Here is a 27,187-nt window from a genome sequence, read left to right on the forward strand (position 1 = left end):
AGCAGAGGCTTCCTTGGAGATAGACTAGATACTGGACAAAAGGCTGAGTCCTTTCACAGCCTTGGGGATTCATGCGATTGACACTGAGGAGCCTGAATAGATCCCCGTTCCATCATGGGTGCTATAGAAAGGAGGTCTGTGCAAGGCAGGCCTGGAAGCCTTATTCTCTATTCCCATGGGGATACACTCACTCACCCTGGCTGCCCACACTTGACCTGGAGTGGGAATTTTTTCACTCAAGAGATCCCTTTCCTTACAGGGACCATACCCCAAATCTTGGATTCCAGATGGCCCAGGTCATGCTGTTGCCAGCTTAGGGAGGTCCTTCAAGCCTCACTGTGGGTCTCTCGTGTTCCTCTTCAGTTGTTTCTGTTCCCAGGAAGGTTTGGCTTGGACGAGGGCCATCAGGAGAACTTGGTATTGGCAGGAGCTGGAATCAGGAGGGGACCCAGGAGAAAGGGGTGGAGCCCAGAGGATGAAACATTGTCGGGATTTGTACTGTCGTGCCTGAGTGACTTGGTTTCAATTCCTCACTATGTGGTCTTCCTCTCTAGAGAGGTCCGAACTCCTTGAAAGGAACCGTGCTTTCTTTGCTAATCCATTCTGGTCTGCTTGTTCAGTTCTCCTGGCAGGAAGAGAGCACTCTTCTGAGAGCACAAATAAAAACCCGCTTAACGCCTAACTGAAGAGTGTGTCGGAGTCCATCCCTGTGGAGGAGAAGGAATAGCAGCGCCCCTCGTTGTCTAATATGGGGGCTGGGGCACAGTGCCGGGTGCCAGCTCAGGGTAGATCTGAGCGTGCCACTCGAATGCCAGGCTCCCTGTGCTAGATAAACACACTCCTCAAGAAATGAGAGTTCAGGTTTATGTCTCCTGGGATCCCTTGCTTCCTTTTTCCCACTTGAGAAATAAAACTGAATTCTCTGCTAACCCTACTCACTTACAATAAAACATTACTTCAGTGCTATTTCCATTCACCCTTCCTCTTGGTGACAGAGGTTGGTTTTCACCGTGACCCGCATTCCTGTACAGCTGTACAGCCACCCTCTTCCCCCGCCCCACTTGGGAAGAGCCACATCTATTGGTAGTCTCTTGGCTAATCACCCCTCAGGGTGATGGACTTGGACAGACCTCTGTTGACTGGGTGTCTTGGGGGTAATCCTCAGAACAAAAGGATGGGGGTGGGGCATGCGGCTGACAGGATCAGATGGCTAGGAAAACAGAGCAGTTACATAACTGTGTTTACTACGGCTCAGGTGGCTCTGAGAAGGCAGAGGTGGCCCCCTGACAAGAGGTAGTGCCAGGGGTGGGGTGAGGGGGGTCAGGGGGAAGAGTCGCCCGGAGGGAGGGCCTGTGAGATGATAAGGGAGTCCGGAGATAATGCATTAGGATGAAAGGAATCTGAATCTGCTCTGTTGCTGACAACAGCTGCGTTACCTAGCACAGCCTTGTAGCCCCAGCCTCTCACTAAACCATGCCAGCTGTCTGCGGGCTGGGGCAGCAGCAAGTAGAACCGAGGCTGGAGGGAGGAGTCGAGAAATCAGACACCTGGTTCTGGGCTGAATCTCTGGACTTTGCTGCTTTTTCCCTTTCATCTCTCACTTTTCAAAGAGGAACGATTCTTGTCTCTAAATACGGGCAGAAAAAGTGCTGGTCATGGTGCCTTATGCTTTCTGTTCCCACTGATCTCTGATCCTCTCTTCTGTGGCTGGTGGGCATCAGGGAGCAGGGTGGGGGGCCTTGCAAAGCTTCTCCTTGGGCTGAGCCCATAGTCTGAGACTCTGGGAAGGAGAGTGACTTCCATGGGCGCCAGAGCAAAGCAGGCTCCGAGCTGAGAGAGGTGTGAGCCCGACAGAGCCTGGGTGACAGGAGACAGGCAGAGGTCAAACCGGCCCCAGAGAAAAGCTCCGGGCTCCAGCACAGCCTGTGCCGCTTCCTACAAAGCTGTGTGCTGGCTCTCTATTCCCATAGAGATGACGCTGGTAGCCTTGTGAGAAGCAGGAAGTGGGGACCTTGGTCAGCTCAGTTGCACCCTCTACATTAAATATTTATCTTGGAGTCCAGGTTAGAGCCCTAGAGAATAAGAGAAGCTTGCTGCTGGTGAGAGGGGGGCATGACCAGGATTCCTGGAACTGGAAGATCTTCGGTGCCACCATCGTTGGAGAGCAAGGAAGAACATGGAAGAGACGTGGCCCCTCTTGGCCGCGAGGACCGTGACAGGTGGGGAGCAAAACTGGCGACAAGGGAAAGGGGCGCAGCTCTTGTCCCGGGGGAGGGAAGGGACAGTGACCAGGGTGTCTAAGCTTCACAGGAGGGCACATGCACTGCCACCAGCCCTCCTGTCGCAGCTGTGTTCTCCGCATGGGGCTACTGTCCCTCCCCCACCCTCCCAGCTTTCCAGGAGAATCACTGCGTCTTGGGGGGCCTCAGAGGGGATCTCCTTCAGCTCCCTGCTCAGTGCAATACGTGCCTTTACAAAGGTGCCTGCCCCACACCTGCAGACTCGGAGCCCCTGTGATCCTGTAAAAGCTCTTCCTTGGAAACCTTGCATCCGCCTCCAAGTGTGCACCTAACGGTCCCCCTTGTGCCAGTGCAGCCCCCGAACACTGGGAGCCAGCCAGCAGCCTCTCTCCTCAGCTTCTCCGCAGCCAAAACAGCGCTCCTTCCGCTGTTGGTCTGTGATATTGTTTCCTGCTGGTTCACCACAACCAGGATAGCCCATTAACTGAATTGAGAAAAGATAAACGTAATGGCATCAATGATTGTAGAAATTTTAAAAAATTGTTTCATCTTTTCTCCATTCCCTCCCTTCTCAACTTTTGAGTTGAATGATGCGCTTGGAAAACACTAGTGCAGCGATTTTCATCTCATGCAGCACATCAAAACATATATTTTTTGCCAATCAGGTAAAAAACTAGGTATAATTTTGATTGATTTCAAAATAAAATAATAATAATAGTAATTATCTACCCTTTTTGCTCCAAAGTGATTTTTTAAAAAGTCAGGTGGCCCATACTTATACATAAGGATTTCTGGTACCAAGAATTAACCAATCAGATGCAACCTTATTATGCATGACCAATAAGATGCAACTCTATTATATGACCTATATATTTATGGTTCACTACAGGGCAGTCACACCAGAGGGCTATTGTCATTTTTTAAATTTGACAATCTAAGGGGAAAGAGGTCAGTGCTCCTGACTAAATAGTCAGGGATTGCATGTTTTAAACATTCTTGCGGCGCACCGGTTGAAAATCGCTGCTCTAGTGCATGGTGGCCGCAGGACAACAATCTTACCCCTAGTAGGAATGCAGTGAATGTTTTCATATTTTCCTAATTTATACTTGATCGCTCTCAAAATAGATCTGACTTAGCCCGATGCCTCTTTGCTATTTGGCTTGGGGCTTGGGGTCCCTGAGCCAAGCCAGGGACTTCCCTGTTAGCTGTGATCATTCAGGGAGTACCTCACTTCCTATCCCGGGCCCCGTGCGCACACGGAGGCCGGGGGAGAGGGGAGAAGGGCTGGTCAGGGACGTCGGCGGGAGCCAGTGGGTTGCGGGCTCCTGGGACCGGTGTCAGAGCCGCGGGAACAGCGGAAAAGCAGCGCGATCAAAACAAATGCGGTGTGTGGGAACACCGAGACCTGGTCACCCCGTCCCGGCCACAGGGAGCCGCCCTCATCCTCTCCAGGGGCGTGGTTCTGGGGGGCGGGGGGCGCGCCCGCGGGCGGATTTCCTCCCGGGCTACCCTCCGCGGGGCTTGCACGTGTGCACCTCGCCCGTTGGGCAGCGCACGCGCGTATGTGTGTATGTGTGTGCGTGTGCACACGCTCAGACCCGTGCCATCACCACCCCAACCTCTCCCTTGGTCCGCAAGGCCCCGGGGCCTGCGGGCGCCCGATCTCGGCCCCCGCCCGGCGGCAGCGCGGTCCCGTCTCCGGGTGCCGGCGCCGTATCAGCGCGGGCCGCACCCGCCTCTTTAATCACTCGCGTCCTTCCTCCGTCCCGGCTCCGCGTGCAGCGGCTGCGTCCCGCCCGCTGGAAATGTCCCTGGAAACTCTGAGTGGCGCTCGCCCCCACCCCCCTGCGCCCGCCCGGACGCCAACTTGCGGTGGGGGCCGGGAGGCAGCTGGGAAGCCAGAGCGGGCTCCCCGGGGACGCTGGCGGCCCCTCCCGGCGCCTCCACGCGGCCAGCCCGCCCCCCTCCGCCAGGGCCAGAGCGGCTCCGCGGCGCGACCCGACGGAGGCCACTTGCACGCCCGGACCCCCGCCCCGGCCCCGCAGTTCCCCCTGCCGCCACCCCCCGTTCCGGTCCGGCTCACAGTCCAAATTGGAGGAGGGCAGAACGCCGCCCGCCCGCGCCTCTCCGTCCTTCGTCCCGGCACGCGCGCGGCCCCGTCCATCCCTCTTCCTCCTCGGGCGCCCAGCCTCGCGAGCCCGTCCTGACGCGGTCACGAGGGTGGACAGCACAGCCCGGACCGCTCCCCGCCCTCCCTCCCCGAGGGCCCGCCGCGGCCGCACCAGGCTGGAGTCCAGCTGCGATGCCCCGGTCCTCCCCGGCGTCCTCAGCCCCCGCCACCTGCCACCTGCTCGCTGGGGAAGGTAGGTGTGGGGAGGGGAGGGGTAGTCGGCGGCACCTGCGTCCAGCCCTAAGAGACGGCTCAGAGCCCTTCCCCTGGGGACCTTGCCCCAAACTCTGGGACGGAAGGAGGTGAGACGTATTCCCCTCAATCCACAAAAAGGGAGGTTTGAGAAAACCTGTCCTGTCCACGTGGACTCGCAGCTAGAAAACACCCGCGAGGCGCCCAGGGCAGAGCCCCAGGCCAGGGCAAGGTCTCCGGTGGGAACAGTCCCGACCACAGCAGAGCCCCTTCCCCTCCCCTGGCCCTTTGGAGCTGGCTGCAGAGGGGAAAGGCTGTCTGAATTCTGGGGGTGGGGGTGGGGGGGAGCTTGAGGTTTCCTGGCACCCTCTGTCCTCTGCTGGATGTAAAACCAGCTTCCCCCATGCCTCCCTCTCCCTATGAGAAGGCCCCTTAATGTCCCTTGACCAGGCTGCCAAGCACAAACTCAGCCCGCCCTTCCACACCCTCCCCTGCATGTCCCTGGAGCTGCGCCACAGGGAGAGGTAGACTCCCCCCGCCCCAAGGATCAGCAAGCCCAGAAATGCTGTGGGGGACCTCCCTCCTCGGGGAGCACAGCAGGGTGGGTCAGATGGAGGCTGGGAAGGAGGCAGGGTCAGCTGACAGTAGGGACTGCTGATGCTGATCTCGCAACTTGGCCACAAGCAGTCAGCTGGGCTGGGAGGGGTTTCTGCTAGGAACCAGTCTGCCCTGGATCCCATCTCCCACTCTCTCTGCCTCGATTTCCCCCATGAGGGGAGGGAGAGCTGTGGGGACTGGGGTGTGTCTGCATGTTTTGTTTTTGGTAGGAGCCCTAATTGGATGCAGCTGGTGAGCTGCCCCTCCTCTGGCCTCCGCTCTCCACTTCTCCCCACAGGCAGGGTGGGCACAGGAAAGCCATGTCCCCAGTAGGTCTTTCAAGGGTCAGAAGAAGTCCCCACTCAGACCAGAGACAGGGAGTTGCCTCAGTCTTGTACCCTCCAGCCCCCAATGGCCAGAGCAGGGACTGGGTACAGGAGCAAGCACAGCCCCTCTTGTACCTGCATCCCCTCTGTTCTCCGTAATTCTTGTGCTGCTCGTATGACCCGCACCTCGGCACTGCACTCCCACCTACAGCTGACACCCTCTGTGCTCACAACCCCATGCTGCTCATGTGCCCCACACAGGGTGGCACCCCCACAAGTCACATGCACAGCACTGCACTTACCTCCCACCACATGCACACAGCACCCCGCAAGGCCCTCACAGCCCTCCGGGAGCCTCCAGACCCCTCAGGCACACACAGGCCTAAAAGAACAAAAACACCAGTTGGTCCGGCCCTAGAAGGTGCTGATGGTTGGTTCAGCTTCTGGCCCAGTCCCACCCCCTCTGCACCACCGCTCTCCGGTCGGAAAGCCCTACCACCTTCATCTCCTGGATGCCTGAAGCCCCTTCCTCTGAGCTAACATTTGTGGTGGGGAGCGGGGGGGGGGGGGGGGGGGGGGGGTTCAAAGAACCCAGCTGGCCAATCAAGCATGTTGCTCCCAGGAAGACCCTCTGTTAACAGCCTGAGGTGTAGGAGAAAGTGGTGTGTGTGTGTGTGTGTGTGTGTGTGTGTGTGTGTGTGCGCTGGTTCTCTGCCCCCACCCTCACTGGCACCTTGAGCCCCCTGAGGCGCAGTTCAAGCCAAAGAGGCCAAACAAGGGAGCAATACTCCTCTGAGCTGGGGAGTGGTTCCTGCTGCCTGGAAATACCCCCACGCGCTCCTCCGTGGCCCAGCTGGGCAGTAGGCGGCTGGCCTTGCTGTGGCGCAAGGCCTCTCCCCAGCCTGAGGAAGCCCTGTGCCTGCTGGTGAGCAGATGCGCACACAGGGCCTAGGGGAGGCAGGGGGAACTGAAAGTCCTGCGTGCCTAGGCCTCCTCCGCCAGCTGCCCCCGTTCCCTCTGCCTCCCTCTGGGGGAATGCGCCGCTTGTGTAGTGAGAGCCCCAGAGGGGCTGGCCAGCAGGCTGGCCAGAAGCTTTGTCCTGCAGGCCTGCTCCTGGCCAGCCTCCCCTCCTCCTTGCCCGGCCTCCCCTCCCCCACTCCCACCCAGAGCTCCTGCCCAGCCTAACAAGCAGCCCATTGTGCCTCTGGGAGCCGGCACTGGCAGCCTGCAGGCGGGTGCCCGGAGTGGCCTGTTTCCTGGGTCCTGGAGCTCCCACCCAACTGGCCCTGACGCCCTCCCACAGGCGTCCCCTCTTACCCACCAGGAGGTCAAGCCCAGAGGGCACGGCAGCGGGTCCATCAGGGCTTCCCCTTCCTCCCTCCTTCCCCACAGAGGACGTGCAGAGGAGCTGCTGGCACACCCACAGCCCTCTGACCTCGACCCAAGTATGCAGGCCCCACCCTGCAGCCACCCAGCGGGGCTCAGCCTGGACGACTTCATCCCTGGCCACCTCCGGGCCCATGTAGGGTCATTCTCCAGGGGGACTCGGGTGAGTGAGACAGCAAGGGAGAGGGTTACTGTGGGCCCATAGGTGGTGGGGACCTGGCAGGACAGGTGGGGAGCAGGAGGATTAAAGCACTGGAAGCTGGGAAGGGGGTCAGAAGATAGCTCTAGGGAGCCTCCCTGATTTCCCGCAAAAGGATCAAGCTGGCCCTGGAGCCCTCACCATGGGGTATGGCTGGGCCCTGGCAGCCATCCCTGCCACCCTTCCATGGAACCTTCTGGGCCTGAGCTGCCGCTCCTGGCCCCTCCCCACAGGTGCCTGTGATCCGGAATGGTGGCTCCAACACCCTTAATTTCCAGTTCCATGATCCTGCGCCCAGGACTGTGTGCAATGGGTACTTCCCAACCAGGAGAGAGGCTTCCCGGCACCCAGGTGGGTCTGCTCAGGAAAACCTGGTCCAGGAGCCCAGGGCGGGCAGGGCCCTTGGAGCTCATCTCACTGCCCCTCCCTGGGTGAGCATGCTGGCCCTTGAGAGTGAAAGCTGTGGGAGAGAGGCTGACACATCCTTCCCCTTCCTCCCCCCAGTGCCCGGGGAAGGAAGTATGCAGGGGACACTGCCCTGGGGCTGGGGGACCTCCAGCAGGACAGGGAGTGGCTCACACTGGGGATTGACGGGCGAGGAATGGGAGCACATGTGGGCTGTAGAAGGGTGCAGGGGCTGAACCCCACAAGGGCCCTGAGGCTGCTGCCCAACACAGGCGGGCGGGCAGCTCCGAGAGCCTGTCAGCTCCTGGGCTCCTGTGAGTCACCGCAGCCTGGGCCACAGGGTCCGAGGGATCCTGGGACACCCTCGGTGCGGGCCCACCCGGGGCCCTTCTGAGGAGCTGGCATCCTTTGTTGCGCATTCCCGTGGGGCAGGCACTCTGTCAAGGAGTTTAATTCCTTTAGCAAATAATTGCTGAGCACTTGACCGTGCTGAGCCCTGAAGGGATGCTTCACAAGCCTCATCTATTCAATCCCTGGCAAAGTATGGACATCTTCCCAGTGAGAAGCTGAGTCTCAGAGGGTTCAGTCTCGGAGGCTGAGCTCTTAGGCTGCTGCCCTGGGGGCTGAAGGGTCGGGGAAGTTGAGGACATGACAGCCACGTCTGGTGAATAGTTTCTGTCCCTTATCGAGAGCCTCTCTACTGCGTGCCAGGCACTGCGCTGGGCACGGTCACACCCTCTAGAATAGATCCCCCTGAATCCTTCCCTGATGACCCGTGAAGTGAAAATGGAGGCACTGAGAGGCTGATTGTTGTGCCCAAGATCACACAGCCAGTAGGGGCAGATCTGGAGTCTGAAGTCAGATCTGTCCCCTCCAAGCCCAGCACCTTTTCTGCCCCACCCTGCTGCCTCCCAGCTGGGACGGCCGGGCATTCTCTGCAAGTAGTGATTCTCAGCCCTCATTCTGGAAGCTCTTAGGTCGGCCCCAGGAGAGCAGAGCGGGGTGGGCACAGATGTCTGAGGACAAAATCCATTTTTATTCACTTTAACTAAAACATAAACAAACAGAGGCCCGTGGTCCTGCTGGGATGATAGCGTCTGCCTCCCCAGCTCCAACAGGCAAGGAGATGTTGAAATGTTTAAACCCAAGGGCATCGGTATTCTGAAGAACCAAGGGACGGACAAGGCCAGGCGGGCCCCTGCCTGTTGCTAATGCTCTCATGCACACCCTGCAGACCCTGCTTGGTATCAGACCTGGCCAGGCCCTGGGAGCCGGCCCGCGGGGACCCAGAAGACCCCCACCTCTCAGCAGCCCCAGAACTGGTCAGCCACGTGGACCAAGGACAGCAAACGCCGCGATAAGCGCTGGGTCAAGTACGAGGGAATCGGGCCCGTGGATGAGAGCGGCATGCCCATTGCCCCCCGATCTGTGAGTCTAAAGCTGGGGACCCACGCTGAGCACTTCTGTGAATTAAAGTTGGGGCAACCAAGGCTGTACCCAAACATCTCAGACTAAAGCAGGGGTTCAATCAGGATGGGTTTTAGGGGTCGTGAGCCCCGCAGAATCACAGGCAGTCATGTGTCTGAGTTGCACAATGGTGTGTGGGTAAGAGAATGGCCCCCTGGCTCTCAGCAGTGGAGGGCCACTGCCGGCAGGGGGCCCCTCTTAGATTCTAGTCCCAGGGCCTGGCACAATGCTCATGACATGGTTGCTGAGTGGATGGCTGGCTGAATGAGTGAGCACAGAGCCCTGAGTGGTGAGCGTGGATGGAGCCGCGCTCGACTCCCAGTGGCTCTGCCCTCCTCTCCTCACCAGCCTTCCCTCTCCCCATGCCTGTCTCAGCCAGCCACCTGCCTTTAGTTCAGTTCACCATCTCCCCATCTGAACCTGAGGTCAGTAACATACCTTTCTGCCTTCCAGGGCTGTCTTGAGTCTCAGGTGAGGCAGGGGATATGAAATAACATTTCTCCCTATATTACTGCATTAATTTTTCATGACATAGAAGCACATGTTCTTTGTAGGATCAGAAATATAGAAAAGCAAAGTGAAAAAATGTGAACCACCCCAAATCTCTGTGTCAGGGTCACCACCGATGGAGATCCTTTCCATATCTTATTCCTATATAACACCCTACACGAGGTCATTGCCAGTAAAGACATCACACGCCCCCCCCCCGCCCCCCCCGACCACCACCACCACTGGGGCTCACAGGAGAAGGGCCCAGTAAGGAAAAACTTCTGTGGCTTGGTATTAGGAGGGTGACCTGACATTGCCTCTTCTGATCCCAGAGTGTGGACAGCCCTAAGGACTGGTACCGGAGAATGTTCCATCAGATTCACCGGAAAATGCCAGGTGAGACACCCTTCCAGGGCCCCCTCCCTACCGCTACCCCAGTGGGCTCAGCTCCGGGGGCTTCGGAAGGGAGGGGCAGAGAAGGGAACTTGCCTGCTCAGGGAGCTCTTCTGCACCCACCCCAGGCTCTGTGCTGAGTGGTTCCTAAAACAGGCACAGGAAGTATCCTCCAATCTCCTCCCTGTTCTTGGGGGCAGAGGGCGGGAACAATGCCCAGTATCCTTTGAGGGTATTGGGCATCCATGAGGTCACTCATTCATTCAGTTAGTCCCGTGACCATGTATTGAGCACTTACTGTGTGCCGGGCACTATTCCAGGCGCTGAAGATAAAACGGGGGACAAACAAGAAGGTCCCCGCCCCAGTGAAGCTTAAGAAAGAGAGAGACAGAATAAGCAGACAATAAGTACTCAATACAGCAGCTGGTGGTCAGCACAAGGGAGCAAAGGGCTGGGGCTTACCCAGTGCAGGGAAGGCCCCTCCCTGCTAGGTGGCATCGGAGCAGAGAGCCCAGGGAGTGAAGGAGTTAGCCCTGCTGGGCGGGGGAGGGGTGCTGCACCCAGGGGACCCCAGAGACCCAGGGGCAGAAGCAAGTCTGGTATGTTCTGGAATATCAAGGAGAGGCCAGAATGGGATTGGGTCCCAGAGGGCCTTTGGGGCCATTATAAGGAGTTTGGCTTTTATTCTGCAAGAGCTGAGCAGTTCTGAGCAGAAGAGTGACATGCTCTGACAAGTGGTATCTGGAAAGGCTCACGCAGGCTGCCAGGTGGGAAGGAGAGGGCAGGTGGCAGCAGGGGACCAGGTAGGAGCCACAGGGCCTCAGACCAGGGCCGCAGCAGCAGGCCTCGGGGGTTCGGAGACAGAGTCCTGGGAATTTGCTGATGGATTTGAAAGAGAGGAGTCAAGGCTGACTAACCTGACCAGGTTGAAGGATGGAGCTGCCATAAGTGGGGACTGCAGGAGGCGCAGGTGTAAGAGGCTCCGGTTCAGATGTGGTGCATCTGAGTGGAGATGCTGAGGAGACAGTTACGACACAAGTCTGTAGTTTGGGGCCACACCTGGGCTGCAGGCAGGGATACCGGGGATTCATTCAGAGAGATTTTGATGCAAATCCGCCCAAGTATTCTAATGTGCAGCCAAGGTTGTAAATCCCTGGAATAGATGTTATCTTTTACGCCAGAAGATTAGATAAGATGACCTGGGGAGAGGGAGAGACAGAAGCCCAAGGGCTGAGTCTTGGGACTGAGTGTTTCCCGAGGTGAGCAGGACTCAGCCACACAGACTGAAGGGCAGTGGGCGGCAGGGGGAGAACCAGAGTGGTCTCCCTGAAGCCAAGTGGAAGAAGCACTGCAGCTGGAGGGAGGGACCCACTGTGACAATGCTGCTGACGGGCCCATGCCGTTGGCCATTTGATTGGTCGTGTGACAGTCACTGGGTCCTTGAGAAGAGCAGTCGGGGCAAGAGCAGTGGGGCTGAGCCTGCTCCACAAGAAGGGAATTGGGGGCAGTGAGTGAGGGGCAGCCGCTGCTGCAAAGGACAACAGAAAGCTCCAGAGCCAGAAGAAGGCCTGGGATCAGAGGGGTATTTTGGTTGGCGTTTGAGGAGCTGTTGGGGCACGTCTGCCTGCCTAGGAGACCGAGTGGGTTGGCTGATCAGTGGCTTTTCCTAGGAGGCCCCGGAAAGTCATGAGCACCGTGAGGAGTGGGTCTGGGCAAAGGGGGGAAGAACACACCTTTAGGAGAGGGTGCAGAGGGGCAAGAGGGAGAAGAGGGCCTTTCCCTACCTGAAGTGGTGAGGGCAGGTCTGTGAGGTCAGGGAGAGGATATGTATGGGAACTAGGGAGGGAGGAGCAGGAATTTGGGCAAGTCCACTGCCCTGGTTGGCTGGCTCAGGCCCTAAGTCTGCCAGAGGCATTTCAAACCCTCCCCAGAACTGCCCTCCTAATTCCTCCCCTCCCTCGGGACATTCTTCAGGCCCTGACTCAGTCCCTTGGCCCCGCTCTAGGCAGGAGGGAGGCTAGGAGCAGCTGAGGCAGCCTCACAGGGCACTCCGATCTCGCTTGCTGTCCCATCCCTGACCCGGTCCTTTCTGCTTCCGCAGACCTGAATCTGGACTGGACCTTTGAGGAAGCACCCAAAGGTGAGGGGGTGGCCCGCTCAGCTTGGCCTTGAATTTGACCCTCCCTGCAGCCACACCTGGCTCTGGGGCTTCCCAGTTGGCTTAGTTCAACCTGAGGAGTTTGTATGCCCATTTCCGGTAAGCTCCCAACCCCTGGCAGGTGGCATTCAAGAACCTCAGCTTCCCTGCCCAGTGAATGCCCAGCCCTGGTGGTGATTTCTCTGGGCCTCTCTTTCCTGATCCCTAAAATGGGGACACTACCCACCCCAGAGCTGTTTTGAAGATTTCTTAAAGAGAGCAAAGCTCTTAGTGCAAAGCCCACACTGAGGGATCCGGAACACCACCCTTTACCCAGGAGCTACCCAGAACTGAGGGTGGGCATGGGTGTCAGAACCTCCAGTGGTCAACCAGGTGACCTCAACCCCTGCTCTCACCTCCCCGGCCCTACCTGTCTTCTCCCACCTGCAGTGGCTTCCTCCTGTGCCACCTCTGCAGACTCAAGGTGTCCAGGGCCCCAGCAAAGACCTGCATCCCGGCCAAGCCAGGCCTCCTCTCTGAGCGGGTAAGCCGCCATGGGGAAGGGGCCTGAGGGCTGCAGAGGGGCCCTGGCTTCCCTGTGGGGACTGGCAGCCCCTGGTGGCAACAGCTGGCACAGCTTCAAAGTAGGCAAGCAGGGGATCTGGCTCCTCTGACAGTTCAGCCCCTTCTCAGGATCCCCACTACTCCAGACACTCCCTTCCCCGCCAGAGCCCAAGGGGAGTGGCAGGCAGGGGTGGACTTTGCACCCATTCCTGTTCAGGACCCCCATGATGCTTTTGTGGTTGGTAACAGGATTATCACCCCAAAGATCCGCAGGTTCTATGGGGTGGAGAGCCAGGCGGGCGTCCCACGAGTAGGCGTAGGCGTGAATCTGTGGCCATCGCTCTGATGCCTGAGAGAAAACAAGGGGTGGAGGGTCCAAGTTCCCTCCCCTGTGCCCTGGAGAGGGGAGCCCCTCCAGGGAGGTGAAGGGTGCAGCTGCTTTTCTCTGTGCAAACCACACAGACCTGGAGGGGTTCAACCCCACCTTGGGAATGAGGGACTTTTCCATCAGTGAAATCGATGAGCTTCTTATTCTTTTCTGGGCAAGATTCACCTCGTTAACATAGCCATACCGACCAGGCCTGTGGCTCTCGCCATCATCAATAAGATAGAGGCTACGAGCTCAAGAATTGGGCTCATGGTTCTGGATTCAAGCTGGTGTGCCTTGAGCAACTTAACCAACCTAAGCCTCAGTGAGACACCATCTGTTAAGTGGGGTCACTGAGTGGTCATGAGGATTAAGGCTCATAGCAAGTCTCCACAAACATTATTAATACAGACTTAATCATGACAAGAGCTTCCTTAAATGAGGAACGACCTATTCCAGTCTCATTATCACCAATATTATTTTGAGAATAGAGAGCAGAGTCGTGATTACAGCCAACAAATCCTGACCCTGCGGTCAGACATTCCATCATTTGATAAGCTTGGTACAGTCATTCCATTTAGTGAAGACATCCAAATTCAACAGAGGCGGGGACCTTTAAGCCGGCCAAGAAGGGAGCCCTGGAGGGGACTAGGACAAGGGTGATGGCAGTGCCTGGAATGTGGCTGGAGTGGCTTCCCAGATGAAGTCATGAATTCAGCACCCTCAGAGCAGGGAGGCCCAGGGCTCTGAAATCACATGCCCGGGGCTCCAGGGTCAGGGCTGCAGGCTCTTTTCCTGTCCCGGCTTTTCCTCGGACTAGTATCTAGTCCCACACCCTCGGGCACAGGTGCAGCCAAAAAGACCAGCTTCACCGAATAAGCACTAACATACATAGCCACAGTCACGGGGCAGACTGAACGCAATTGCAGGCTATGCACCAAGGCCAGCAGGAAAGGGACTGGCCCCTCGCGGAGCAGATGCATGTGTCAGGCCTAAGCTTCACCACACCCTTGCGTGGGTGGGAGTCGTTCTGACGTTACAGGCATTGAATCTGAGGCTCTGGCAGTTCATTCACGTGCCAGAAGGTAGCACAGCCAAGTGGTGGAGCTGAGATTTGAACTCAGAGCTCCTAACCTTCCACGAGTTAACACTGCTCCCGAGCCTGGGGCAGGAGAGGACGGGGTGCACTCCCTCCACCAGGGCTGTGTTCTCACTTGAGTCTCCGACTCCCTAAGAAACGCCCTCCCCTTTCTCTAGAAGAAGCTGGGACTCCTCTGAAGAGTTTCCTAGAAGCACCTTCAGCTGTAACCCTGGCGCATTCTCCTCCCTGCCCAGGACCCCACATCAGGTAGCCCCCCAGCTCCCTCCCCACAGGGTCCCCAGCGCCTTCTAGGCCAGGTCCCTCCGTGAAAAGAGCACAGATAATGCCCTTTCCGTTGGGGCTGGTGCAGCTCGGCCGAATCCAACTAGGGGACTGGTGGTTGTAGGGGTGGGGCAGTGGCCTGAAAGCCTGCCCAGGGTCCTAGTGACCCTCTACTTAAGCCGATGCCTACCCACCTCCGTGCAGGTGCCCAGACACAGAGAGAAAGCAGATAATGTCTGGGCAGAAGAATCTTGGAACCAGTTTCTGCAAGAACTAGAGACTGGGCAGAAGGTGAGTGTGGGCCTGGGCCTCTGGGAGTGGATGACCCTCAGCCAGTGCATTTTGGCAAGCAAGTTCGCCCCCGCTGACTCACCCTCCCATCTTCAGCCCAAGAAACCTCTGGTGGATGACCCTGCTGAGAAGCCCTCCCAACCCATTGAGGTGAGTGCTGCAGGGAAGGTGGGGGAAGGGGAGACAGCAATGTTGGGGGACAAAGGAGAATCTCTGGGTGATGTTGGCCCCAGTGACCATGGGCAAAGGACGCAGATCCCACAGCTCCCACCCTCTCCAGCCCCGCACAGTTCATCTTTGTATCCCCAGCACCCACCACAGTGCCTGGCTTTCAGCAGGCACTCAAACATGCATGGAATAAATGTGTGTTGACCAAAGCGGGAGCAGAGAAAAGAGTGGTCAGTGTGGCCTGTAATTTTCAGGAAGTATTCTTAGAGGTGACGCTGAGCTCTAAAGAGTTTCGGGGGTTGGGCTAGAGGGCGCTCAGGATGGGGAGGCGCGGAAGCAAATTCTGGCCGGCAGGATGGGCAGTGGCGGGGAAGCAGGTGGGCCCAGTGAAGCCAGGCCGTGGAAGGCCACGAAGACTTGATGGGAGAGAAAATGGGGATCCCTGCAGGCTCCTGATTAGATAAGTAACCACAATAATTGGCTCTGGGCACAATCAGGAAGTCCTCAGGGACTATCTTGGGAGTACCGGATGGCTGCGCCTGTCCTGGCCCTGCGCCCTGCGCCCCCCAACCGCGCACTGCTTTCTCTCCCCCCTCCCTCTCCCCCGCGTTTCCACTGCCCGAGCCTCTCCCGATCACCCGCCGCAGGTCCTGCTGGAGAGAGAGCTGGCCAAGCTGAGCGCGGAGCTGGACAAGGACCTGCGGGCCATTGAGACCCGGCAGACGTCTCCCAAGGTACCGACCTCCCAGTCCCCTCCCGGAGACTCTGCGCCTAGGAGTCCGCAGCGGCTGGGCTTGGGGGAGCGGGGCTACCAGAGGTGTCCCTCCGGCTGCACTCAGCGCGACCTCGGGCAGATTTCACCCTGTCTGCGCCCTCCCCTCTCCAAGGCTGGGCGGGACTTTTCCGAGTGCCTCCTCCGAGCCCTTCCAGGTCCGGTCTGCGCTCAGCCCCAGACCTCCCCGCCCCAGCCTCCCCCCCCCCCCCACCTCCCCCGGACCTCCCGCCACAGCCCTTCCCCGGACCTCTCCCTCCCAGCCCCCCCCCCCCCCCGACCTCCCCGCCCCAGGCCCCAGCCCGGGACCTCCCCCGGACCTCCCGCCCCAGCCCTCCTCGCCCCCCTCCCCGACCTCCCCGCCCCCAGACCCCCACCGCCCCCGCCAGACCTCCCCGCCCCAGCCCGGGACCTCCCCCGGACCGGACCGCAGCTCGCAGGGATCCCCCTCTCTACCGCCCGCTTTCCCCGGCCTCCCTCCCTCTTCCGCACCCCGCTCCCCGCGCTTCCTCCCCGGCTCCTGGTCTCCTCCCAGTTCCCCGCCCCGCCCTCCCCGCTCCTTCCCGGCCGCCAACTTTTCCGGAGGCGGTGGCCTGGCTGCGCTGCAGCGGACGGTCCCGGCCTGACGCCCTCTCCCCGGCAGGGTTCCCAGGTGCCCCGACAGCCCCCGGAGCCACGGTGCTCCGCGCGGTGAGTGGCCGGGGGGCGCGGAGGGCGGCGGCGACGGGGCCGGGGAGGGGACGTGGCGAGGGGAGGGGTGTGGAGTTGGGGAGACGTGGAGGGCGGCCAGTGGCGGGCGGGGACGGGGCACTGCGTGCCGCAGGGGGGCCGGGAGGGCGGCAGGTGGCTGGCCGGGACCGGGCACCGCTCGCCACGGGCGGTCGTGCTGGCCCTGGATGGTCACTGCCCTCAGCCCAAGAGGGGGTGGCCGCGCCCGCACTTCCCCGCGCACCCGCCTCCCCGCGCGGCCGCACCCTCGCCTGGCCCACTGCTTGGGAAGTCGGACGTCCTGTGGCGAGGCGGCTAGAGTGGGGGTGGGGTGGGGGGAGGCCTTGGGCGGTCGGGGTGAGCCTGGTAGGGCGTGAGGTCAGACAGGTGGCTCACTCACTCACTGTGTCCCCGCAGCCCGGCCTCTGCCTGGAGCCTCAGCAACCCGAATGCACTTTACCGGGGCTCCTCCTGGCCCCTGAGCCCCCACAGAATGGCGGATGGAGGAAGCCCCTTCCTAGGTCGTAGGGATTTTGTCTACCCTGCCTCAACCCGAGGTAAGGACCAGATCCTGCCCTTTTTCCCCGCCAAGAGGCCCACCACTCACCAGACCTGATGCCTCTGGGGTGTGGCAGGAAGATCCTCTAGCCCCTGCTTCCACTGGTGCCCGTGGGGGGGGACCCCATCCCAGCCCCACCCCCCAGGCATGGCCTTCCCACGCTGAGCTCATGTTCTCCGCAGACCCTAGTGCCTCTGAACGAGGGGTCAGCCCTGCCAGGAAGGAAGAAAAGAAGGTAAGGGGGTGGGAGCATTAGGGTCAGGGTGCAAGGAGGGCCTGGGGTGGGTCCTGGGGTCACCCCCTGTGTCTTCTCCCCCTGCATAGAGGAAGGCTGCCAGGCTCAAGTTTGACTTCCAGGCACAGTCCCCCAAGTAAGTGCCCTTCTCTCCCCTCCCCTGGCCCTTGGGGCTGGCTCTGCAATGGGGGAGAGGGGAGGCAGGCATCCCCAGGAGGTGGAGGGGACTCTGGGTGTGCTGGACAGGGTCATGGGGAGGGCCTCAGCTTGCCCATGTCCTTGCTCTGGCCCGCAGGGAGCTGACCCTGAAGAAGGGTGATATTGTCTACATCCACAAGGAGGTGGACAAGAACTGGCTGGAGGGGGAACACCATGGCAGGCTGGGCATCTTCCCTGCTAACTACGTGGAGGTGAGCTGGAGCCAGCAGTAGCCCTGGGCGGGCAGTTGAGTGTGCAGAGCCCTTATCCATCCTTGGCTTCTCTCCTGAGCTGGCAGCCACAGCTCACAGCTTCCCTGAGATGTGAACTGTGAGCTCCAGGGCAGGGGCCATGTCTCAGCCTCATTCATAGCCTTGGCCCCCCGCAGCCTGGCCCAGCACGTTGCCTGTACTCGGGAAATGTTTGTTAAATGAGGGCTAAAGCTGGAACCCAGTCAGCTGGGGAGAGCCAGGCCTGCCAGCCCTGTCAGTGTCCCAGACTTGCACCATGCAGAACCCATCTCTCTCAAGCCGTCTTTGGGATGAATCCTAATTACACCTGGCAAGAGTACAAAGTGCGTGATGTTTACAAACTGCGTCTGCATGCATTCATTCTCATGTGTACAGTTGACCCTTGAATAATGCAGGGGTTAGGGGCGCTGACCCCCACACAGAGATGACCCCCACACAAAGATCCACGTGTAACTTTTGACTCCCCCCAAACTTAACTACTGATAGCCTGCTGTTGACAAGAAGTCTTACCGATAACATAAGCCTTACTGATTAATACCTATTTTGTATGTTATATGTATTATATACTGTATTCCTACAATAGCATAAGCTAAATCATAAGGAAGAGAAAATACATTTTATGCATTTATGACACAACCTTTTTATAACTTTTTGGGGGCATATTTCTAGGCTACCTGGCTCATTTGTGAGTTTTTAAAAATAGTTGGAAATCTCCAAAAATTTTCTAATATATTTAATTGAAAAAATCTGCATATAAATGGACCCACACAGTTTGAACCTTTGTGTTCCAGAGTCACCTGAATTACCTCCCTGGTTCCTCTCATTAACCTGGGAAAGTGAATGATCAGCCCTGTTTTACAGATGGGCTTGTGAAGGTTCAGAGACAAGTTGTTAAGTAAAAGATCCAGAATCTGAATGAAGATATAGGTTCTGGACTTGATAGATAAAGGACTGTCAGTTATCTTTGGTATGTGTGTCTTTTAAGCGATCTAATTTATTAATTTAAAGTTGGTCATAATGTATCCTTATTATCACTTTAATGTCAGTAAGATCTGTAGTGATGTCCTTTCTTTCTTTCCTGATATTAATAGTTTGTGTGTTCTCTAACTCTGGCTAGAGATTTGTTCATTTTAGTGATCTTTTCAAAGAACCAACTTTAGATTTTATTGATTTTTCTCTATTTTTGTTTTCCATATCATTGATTTCTGCCGCTTTAATATTTGCTTCTGCTTGCATTAGGTCCAGTTTGCGCTTTTTCCCCCTAGTTTTTTAGGGTGGTAGTTTATATGATTGATTCGAAACAGTTCCCCCTACTATATGCATTTAATGCTATAAATTCTCCTCTGTGCACTGCTTTAATTGCATCCCACAGATTTTGATTTTTTTTTTCATTCAACTCAAACTGTTTTCCCATTTCCTTCGTGACGTCCTCTGAACTATGGATTGGGTGGTTGTTTTAATTCGGGCTTTTGATTTGGCAGGCATCAGTAGGCCTCTCTCACCCTCAGGACTCTCTGATCCTGAAATTTTGCAAAGTATATACAGTATTCCATGTCATCAGTCATGTAGATCTTAGTATGAAATAGTTTATTAGCATCCTGGCCAGTGGTGCTCAGTTATTTGAGCATCGTCCCATGTACTGAAAGGTTGGATTCCTGGGCAGGGAACATACCCAGGTTTTAGGTTCAATCCTGGTCCAGTGTGTGCGGGAGACAACTGATCAATGTTTCTCTCTCTCTCCCTCCCTTCTCCCCTCCCTCCCTCTCCCTTCTCTTTCTCTAAACTCAATGAGAACAGTCCTGGTGGGTGGCTCAGTTGATTAGAACATCATCCTGATACTCCAAGGTTTCAGGTTTTATCTCCCGTCAGGGCATATACAAGAAACAACCAATGAATGCATAAATAAGTAGAACAACAAGTTGATGTTTCTCTCTCTCTCAAAATCAATAATAAAAATTTAAAATATAAAATCAATAAAAACATTTAAAATACATATATTAAAAAAAGAAATGGTTGATTAGCTTCTTGATTTTTATGAGTGGGATGAAGCAAAGAGCACGGAGATTCTGGGCCACTGGTGGGGTGGAAGGGGAGGAGGAGGAGGGACAATGGGTCCTCGTCAATGGTAACATGTCAGCGCTTCACTGTTAGGACACGCCAGCAGGTGTGCCCTGCTCCTTAATAATGCCGGTGGTCATGATCCGGCATCAAGAAGGATTCAGGAACCTGGAGAAGGCGCTGTGCGTAAATTAAATAAGAGTCCAAAGACGAAACATAATTTTGAAAGGCATTATAGGGAGTCAGAGAGGACTTAGCTAAAGGAACTAAGTTCTCCTTGTCTCAGGACCCCTTGCTTTTTATTAACCCAAATTGTCCTAAGGCGAGGTAGACATACATCAAAGGGCCAGGTTTCCTATACACAATCCATTGTCAGATTATCAGGTTTTGGAGAAACTGCCTTCTGCTGTTCAGGTGTTTGGCCAGCAGGAGGCAATAACATGTAGATTGAAATGCCTTTAGCTGTGTGGCAGCAAGCAATCATTGATTCATCCTTTTCAGGTTTGTGGACATGCCCTCCCTCAGCCATCTCCAGAGATTCAGCCCTGCTGACATGCTGGAACTGGCTTCCGGCACTTGAAACTTGTTTCTTCTGCCCTCCAAGTTCAGCTCACTGAACTGGCCACTGCCCACTCCAATAACGCCCACCCCACACACCTCCAGTGCAAAATCTCCCTCCAGAGGTCCTCTGGGCCTCAGCAGCCCCTTGGCTGTGCTTACCACCCTAGGCTTGTGACTGGTGTCTGTCCCTCTTTGGTCTGGGGACAGATCTTACCATACCACCTTCTCTTAGTTGCCTCACCCTCCCAGGAGCCCCAGGTCTGTGACGATTAACGTCTAGGCTGAGCCTTTCTCTCTCTCTTTCTTACTGCAGGTGCTGCCTGCAGATGAAATCCCCAAGCCGCACAAGCCCCCGACCTACCAGGTGCTGGAGTATGGAGAAGCCGTGGCCCAGTACAATTTCAAGGGGGATCTGGAGGTGGAGCTGTCCTTCCGAAAGGTGCGGCAGGGCCAGGCAGGAAGTGGGGGTCGGCGGGGGCTGGTGAAGACGGAGGAAATACGTACATTGTTAAAAAGAGGTGTATCCACCTTCATCTAGTATTTTCAATTTTTTTTCTCAGTCTCTTTGGATTAATTCCCCTTAATGTAGCCCATATCTTAAAAGTCCAAAACTTCGAGAGTAGTGCTTTTTTTCATTCCAGGTTGGGAGGTTTTGAGGATCACAGTCAGCATTTTTACTGTTTTCATTTTTTTTTGTAATCCTCACCTGAAGATATTTTTTTCCATTGATTTTATAGAGCAAGTGGAAGGGAGGGGGAGAGAGAAACATTGATGTGAGAGAGACTCATTGATTGGTTGCCTCCTGCACACACCCGGACTGGGGCCAAGGATCGAGCCTGCAACCAAGGTACTTGCGTTGACCTGAATCGAACCCACGACCCTTCAGTCTGCAGGCCGACACTCTAACCACTGAGAAACCCAGCCAGGGCATTTTTAAAAGAGTAAAATGGAAATATTAGAAGGCCTTGCATGTAGCCTGGCTAGGAAGCTCATTTGGTTTGAGAGTTGTCCCAGTATGCCAGGGTTGTGGGTTTGATCCCAGATCAGGGCACATACAAGAATCAACCAATGAATGCATAAATAAGTGGAACAATAAGTCGATGTTTCTCTTTCTCTCTAAAATCAACTAAAAAAAAAGAATGCCTTGCATGTAGTAAGGGTATCCTATCACATTTGTAGGCATTTATGCCCTGGCCAGTGTGGCCCAGTTGGTTGAAACATCGCACCAGACACCGGTCAGAGCACATACCTAAGTTATTGGTTTGATCGGCAGTCCAATTGGGGCATGTGCAGGAGGCAACAGATCAATCTCACATCAATGTTTCTCTCTCCCTTCCTCTCTCTAAAATTAAAATAGAAATGTTTTTTAGGCATTTATGCCTGTGCGTGTGTGTGTTGAATTGTTACTACAATACCATTTAAGAAAGCTTTAAAAATGTTGTCCTAGAAAGCAGGGTTTGGTCTCCCTTTGGCTGATTTTTGGGGCAGAAGCCATGAATGCCCCTAGTGAATGTCCCCCAGGGACAGAACGGGGAGGAGGTGGCTGGGTGGAGAGGTGGGGGCCGGAGAGGACTGGAGACCTCTTCCCCTGGGCAGCCCACTTGGCCTCAGTCATGAGGGCCTGAGGAGGCAGTAGCTGTCATCAGGGAGTTTGCTTGTTGGCAGTGGTGCCAGGATCACTCCGGTGTGGAGGCAGGGACAGGACCAGTGGGGGTTAGTGCCTGGCCAGTGCTTCTTGCCAAGCTGCCAACCATGCCCTTCGCTCCTCACAGCCACGGTGTTGCTATCCTTGCTTCACGAGTGAGGAAACCAAGGCTCAGAGAGGCAAAGCGCTTGCCCAAGGCCATGCAGCCTGAAACTGGCAAGAGCCCGGTTTGGACCCGTGTTATTAGCCACCAGGCTCCCCTGTGACTTCTGCTCCGTGGCCAGGCAGCCTGGGTTTGGCTCCTGACTCTCCACTTCCTAGCCCCTCGGAGCCCCATCCCTCTGGGTATCCGTGTAGGCAGCCTTGGGTGCGAGGTGCCCAGGAAGCCCTCCAGATCCTGACTCCTTTCTCCCCCAGGGGGAGCGCATCTGCCTGATCCGAAAGGTGAACGAGAACTGGTATGAGGGGCGCATCTCGGGCACCGGGCGCCAGGGCATCTTCCCGGTCAGCTACGTGCAGGTGAGCCGAGAGCCCCGGCTCCGCCTCTGCGACGAGGGCCCCCAGCTCCCCGCGTCTCCCAGCATGACCGCCGCCCGGCAGGCTGCCCGTCACCCCAGCTCCCCGGTAACACCACGCAGTCCAGCTGATCCCACCGATTGGGGGGGCCGGACCTCCCCCCGCCGCACCGGCTTCTCCTTCCCGGCCCAGGAGCCCAAATCCCAAACCCAGGTAAGATGACCTGTTTCAGGTGGAGAGCTGATCCCCGCTCCCTACCCCGTACCCCCCATTCCTGTGACGGTCACTTCAGAACCCTTCCCAGACCACCCCCGGACAGACTGGTGGGTGGGTGACTGGGCAGAACCTGGCATGGCAGCCCCACCCTGGCCTTGTGCACCTATGAGCCCTCCAGTTGGTTCTGGCCCTCGAGCTGCAGGGAGAATAGGATAGGCAGCCGGCCCTCGGTGGGGCCCCAAAGCCTCCTGACCCTTCAGACTCCACTTTTGTGACTTGTCCCTCTCAGCCTTGGGCACAGGGCAGGGCCGGGAGCCTGGGGGGTGGGCTGCTGGGCCCTGCTGTGACCTTGAGTGTGCCAAGCCAGCTCAGCCAAGGGTTCGCAAGCCTGAGGGAGGGCAGTGAAGGATGAAGAAAAGACAGACAAAGAGAATAAGCTGGGTCTAGGTGGATCTTCCTTGCCTGGCTGAGGCCACAGAGAGAGATCCAGAGGCAAGCTGAGCCTTTATTTTATAGCCAGAGGTAAACAAGGTAGTGGTCACCATAGTTACAGTGTTCTTGTGAGTTTCACTTGTTTTGGCAGCACTTACTGCACCTCCCACAGCCCATTAGCTACCCAGATAAGATCTAGGGAACTTCATAAGGTCAAGCCTAATTATACTAAGAGGGCTGTGCCCTCTAAGCTGGGACTTGTTTTGGCTTTGCCAACAGGTCAGTCCGAGGCTTAACCCTATAGCTGCGCCCTACACTTGGGCATATCACTTACTGTCTCTGGATGTGGGTCTTCTCACTGGTAGAATGTTCCTCACCTGCGGATGAGGATGATAATTCCCACTACAGAGGGTAGCTGGGTGGGTTTGAACTACAAGCTTATTCTTAAGGAGAGTCACTGGTCCCATCCCGAGGGCTCACAAACAAGCCCGTTTGCTCCCGCAGTCATCTCTTCACTCAGCAAACCAGTATGAGCAGGCGCAGCCGGGCGGGCTCCTCCCCGCTGTCCACAGGGTTCAGAAACCAGCCACCTGCCCCACCTGGGACGTGAAATGTCACAGACCCCCTGTGCCGTGGGGACAGGATCAGATGAGGGGGCAGTGCTGCCTGGGGAAGGGGGGCCATTTCACTTCTTCCCCCTCATGCTGCCTTTGCCCACCTTTCCTCCTGTGGACCCCCAGAGTCTCAGCACCCCTGGGTCTTCTCTGTCCCATCCTGGAGGTTCCAGCCGTGCTGTGGACCTGGGGACTTCCTCCCACACCACCACTCAGATTAACTGGACCCCGTGAGTACCGACTGCGGGAGCTTGGTCAGGGGTGGGGGCTGCATCAGGCAGTGCTGAGCACACCGACCCCCTTAGCCTCCAGGACCCTGATACATCAACTTGTTGTTCCACTTATGTGTGCATTCATTGATTGATTCTTGTATGTGCCCTGATCTGGGATCAAACCCACAACCTGGCATATTAGGACAATTCTCTAACCAGCTGAAGCAGGTGTGTCAGGGCCCTGGAGGGATGGGCTCGGGGCAGGCTGGAACTGGGAAACTCCTGATAAGGTAGCACTAGCTCTTGCTGTGCTTCCGGGTGACTTGGTGGCGAGGTGGGGCTACTTGTCTGCAGTGCTCCTGACCTGTCCCTGTCAGCCCTGCGGCCCCCTCCCTCAGCCCCCAGCCCCAGTCTCCTCAGTTCCCAGCCCTGAGATCAGTGCGTGGAGGTGTGGGAACTGGGAGAACAGACTTGAAGGCACTGGGAGCGCCAAGGAGGCAGGGTTTGGGTGGTTAGGGCTTGGAGGGCAGGGAGCAGGCCTGGGGAAGAATGCACTAGAGCCAGGCAGAGCTGCCATTCCCGGAGCTGGGCCAAGGCTGTCGGGAGCACAGAGAAACCCTGGAAAAATCGTAGGATGTGGCAACATTTGGGTTTAGACTCTGGGTCTGGTCTCTGGAAGGGGTGAGGGCTCTGGTGGTTGCCATGACAATGTCTCCTGCAGGTACCGGGCAGTATACCAGTATAGGCCCCAGAACGAGGACGAGCTGGAGCTGCGGGAGGGGGACCGGGTGGATGTCATGCAGCAGTGTGACGATGGCTGGTTTGTGGGTATGTGTGGCTGGGGGGCTTGCTGGGGGGTAGGCTAGAAGGACGTGTACCTCAGGGTCCTGGAGGGATGGGCTGGGGCAGGCTGGAAGCAGGTATCTCAGGGTCTCTGGGGGGCGGGGATATTGGTTCAGCACAGAGAATGGCCTGACCCAGCACTGATTCCCCAGAGCCAGCACTTCTGTTGTTGCCTTCATACCTCAAAGAGGGATGAGGCCCAGGTCACTGATGAAGTCAGTTCAGACTTGGACCAAGTCTCACACCCGTGTATCCCCCACTCCCACCCCGGTTAGCAGCTAGCTCCCCAGCCGCTTTCCACCAAAAGGAGAGAGAGATCCCGGCCCTCAGAGCTGGTTCCAAGGGCAGCTCCGGCAAAGGACTAAAGCAGGAAGCCTCCAGCTGGCCTTGGCCTGGTTCAAGGTGACCAACCAGCAGGTTTCACGTGGCCTGCTTCCCCAGTGGGCAGGCCCTGTCCAGGCCTCCGCTTCAGAGGCTGGGCCGTCCTCAGAGACCACTGAGCAGCCAGGGTGCCGTGCAGCAGGCTGCGAGGCCTGCAGTGTTGGGGGGTTGCCTGGACAGGGGTGGCCTCAGGGGCAGTCCCTTGACCTGGCAGCCCATCCTTTCTCACCAGAACCCCAGCACCTCACTGGTGACCAGGCTTCAGCCATACCAGTGATTCTGAAGTCCTAACCTGTTAATGTCCTTACCTCAGAGAGGTGTGTTTGGGGCACATTCTCATTTTACTCTGTACACGTCTGCTTTTCAATGTCTTTGTAACTATCGACATTTTGCAAATTTATATAGACAAGAAGAAAAGCACCACCTTTGTGGTGTATGCCTCATGTGCTTTTAGAGGAAAAGTTTAGAAAGTTCAATTTCTCAGTCACACTAACACCGGTTAAATGTTCAGTGGCCACATGTGACTTATCATGGTGGGCAGTGCAAGTCAGGGAAGGCTTCCTGGAGGAAGTGTGGGAGCTGGGCCTTGAAGGGTGGCAGAGCAGGAAAGAGAGGCCCTCCAGGTAGGTGAACAGTATCAGCAAGGCCTGCATACAAGGTGGGCATGGGAAATCAGAAGGAAATCAGGATGCCAGCGGGCCAGGAAGGGAAGGCCCAGGACTTTAATTTCGTATTCCTAGTATTCCCCCTTCACCACCCCAGGACACAGGTGTGTTTTTTTTGGGGGTGGCAGACAAGAGGCCTGAATTTTAGGCTCACTTCTACCCCTAAACAGCTGAGTGCTTTGGGGGAATTCACTTGGCCTCTTAGGCCTCATTTGCCCCCTCTCTAAAACGAGGGTGTCATACTAGACCAGCCGTGGGCAAACTACGGCCCGCGGGCCGGATTCGGCCCGTTTGAAATGAATAAAACTAAAAAAAAAAAAAAGACCGTACCCTTTTATGTAATGATGTTTACTTTGAATTTATATTAGTTCACACAAACACTCCATCCATGCTTTTGTTCCTGCCCTCCGGTCCAGTTTAAGAACCCATTGTGGCCCTCAAGTCAAAAAGTTTGCCCACCCCTGTACTAGGTTCTGTGATTCGCCCTCCTGCTTCCTTGCTTTCCCGAGGAAGGGCGGAGTTATTCTGTGCTGTGTGCAGTTATCCACAGTTGCTGAGTGCTCAGATTGGTGGGTCATTATGGAACTTAGCAAGTGTAGCTTTGCTTACCTAAGCTTTTGCCTTTAGCAGGCAGGAATGGGGAAGACAATTCCTACCTCCCTGGGACATGGACTCCACCTGCAGTTCTGGCCACTACCAGCAGGGGGCAGGGCCCTCATCTTTCCTATTTTAAAAACAAGTGTGGGAATGATCATTGTCTTTTCCTCTTTCAGGTGTCTCCCGGAGGACCCAAAAATTTGGGACATTCCCTGGAAATTATGTAGCTCCGGTGTGAGAGGTCTCCATGGCAACTCAGAGCCCGGCCAGGATGGAGTGGAGAGCAGTAGCTCTTCTCAGAGGGAGAGAGGACCCCCTTCCCACATCTTCCTCCCCAGGACCTGGCTGCTGGCATCTGCAGACAACCCAACAGCCTTTCCCGTGGAGCCTCCTCGAAGCCCCCTGGACTGACTCCCACCCACAGCTCACAAGCATTCCTCTCACAGTCCTTTTATTTCCTCCCCTACCCAGTTCGCCAAATACAGAGGTCTGCTTTGAAGTGGAGACTGTTTCCCGGCCTTATTGAGACCAGACCCCCAAGTCCCCCACCCCCACCCTGCTGTGGCGTTTCCTCTAACAGGGACTGGCTCCCAGCTTCACCCCCATGGGGTTCCTCTAACAAGGAGCAGCTTCCTAACCTCATAGAGACCAAAGGCCGCCCGCAGGGGATTCCTCCCCTGTCACTCCAGCTGGTCTGCTGCCCCCTTCGCCTTCCTGCTTCCAGCTGGGCCTGGGAGTGGGGTGGGGGTGGGCGCAGCCCCTCTTTAGCACTTGGGGCCTGGCAAGAGGTCTTACCTGAAGGCCCCCTTTTCCCAAAAGCTGCCAAGCCCTGGGCCTGGGCTGTGCATATGACCTGCTACTGTAGTGCCCAGAAGGTCGGGCCTCAGAGGTCGTGCCCTCCTGCCTCCCCCGCTCCCCCCCAGCCCTCAGGTCCCCTCTGGAAGAGAATGTAAAATAAATGTGGATACGG

The 27,187-nt window shown here is 56.7% G+C and overlaps 1 protein-coding gene across 4 annotated transcripts; it reads left to right on the forward strand.

Annotated features, from left to right (window-relative positions):
* The first annotated feature begins 1,237 nt into the window (after window positions 1-1,237).
* On the forward strand, window positions 1,238-27,187 carry SORBS3 (sorbin and SH3 domain containing 3). Of its 4 annotated transcripts, XM_070416577.1 has the most exons (22): window positions 1,248-1,293; window positions 2,064-2,219; window positions 6,918-7,074; window positions 7,344-7,461; window positions 8,750-8,943; window positions 9,804-9,867; window positions 11,966-12,004; window positions 12,452-12,545; window positions 14,190-14,280; window positions 14,500-14,586; window positions 14,683-14,736; window positions 15,402-15,488; window positions 16,170-16,216; window positions 16,652-16,791; window positions 16,976-17,028; window positions 17,118-17,164; window positions 17,324-17,438; window positions 20,410-20,535; window positions 22,159-22,470; window positions 23,646-23,749; window positions 24,453-24,559; window positions 26,394-26,544. In XM_070416577.1, the coding sequence occupies exons 2-22, from the start codon at window positions 2,113-2,115 to the stop codon at window positions 26,453-26,455; spliced, it is 2,205 nt and encodes a 734-aa protein (XP_070272678.1). In that variant the 5' UTR covers window positions 1,248-1,293; window positions 2,064-2,112; the 3' UTR covers window positions 26,456-26,544. The 4 variants fall into 4 exon arrangements, with proteins under 4 accessions (XP_070272680.1, XP_070272678.1, XP_070272677.1 ...); XM_070416576.1 differs by lacking the exon at window positions 24,453-24,559 and having other exon boundaries at window positions 26,394-27,187; XM_070416579.1 differs by lacking the exons at window positions 23,646-23,749; window positions 24,453-24,559 and having other exon boundaries at window positions 1,238-1,293; window positions 26,394-26,531.

Source organism: Myotis yumanensis, unplaced genomic scaffold, assembly GCF_028538775.1.
Source record: "Myotis yumanensis isolate MYYU_CA2020_CCGP unplaced genomic scaffold, mMyoYum1.0.hap1 SCAF_5, whole genome shotgun sequence".
NCBI classification, from domain to species: Eukaryota; Metazoa; Chordata; class Mammalia; order Chiroptera; family Vespertilionidae; genus Myotis; species Myotis yumanensis.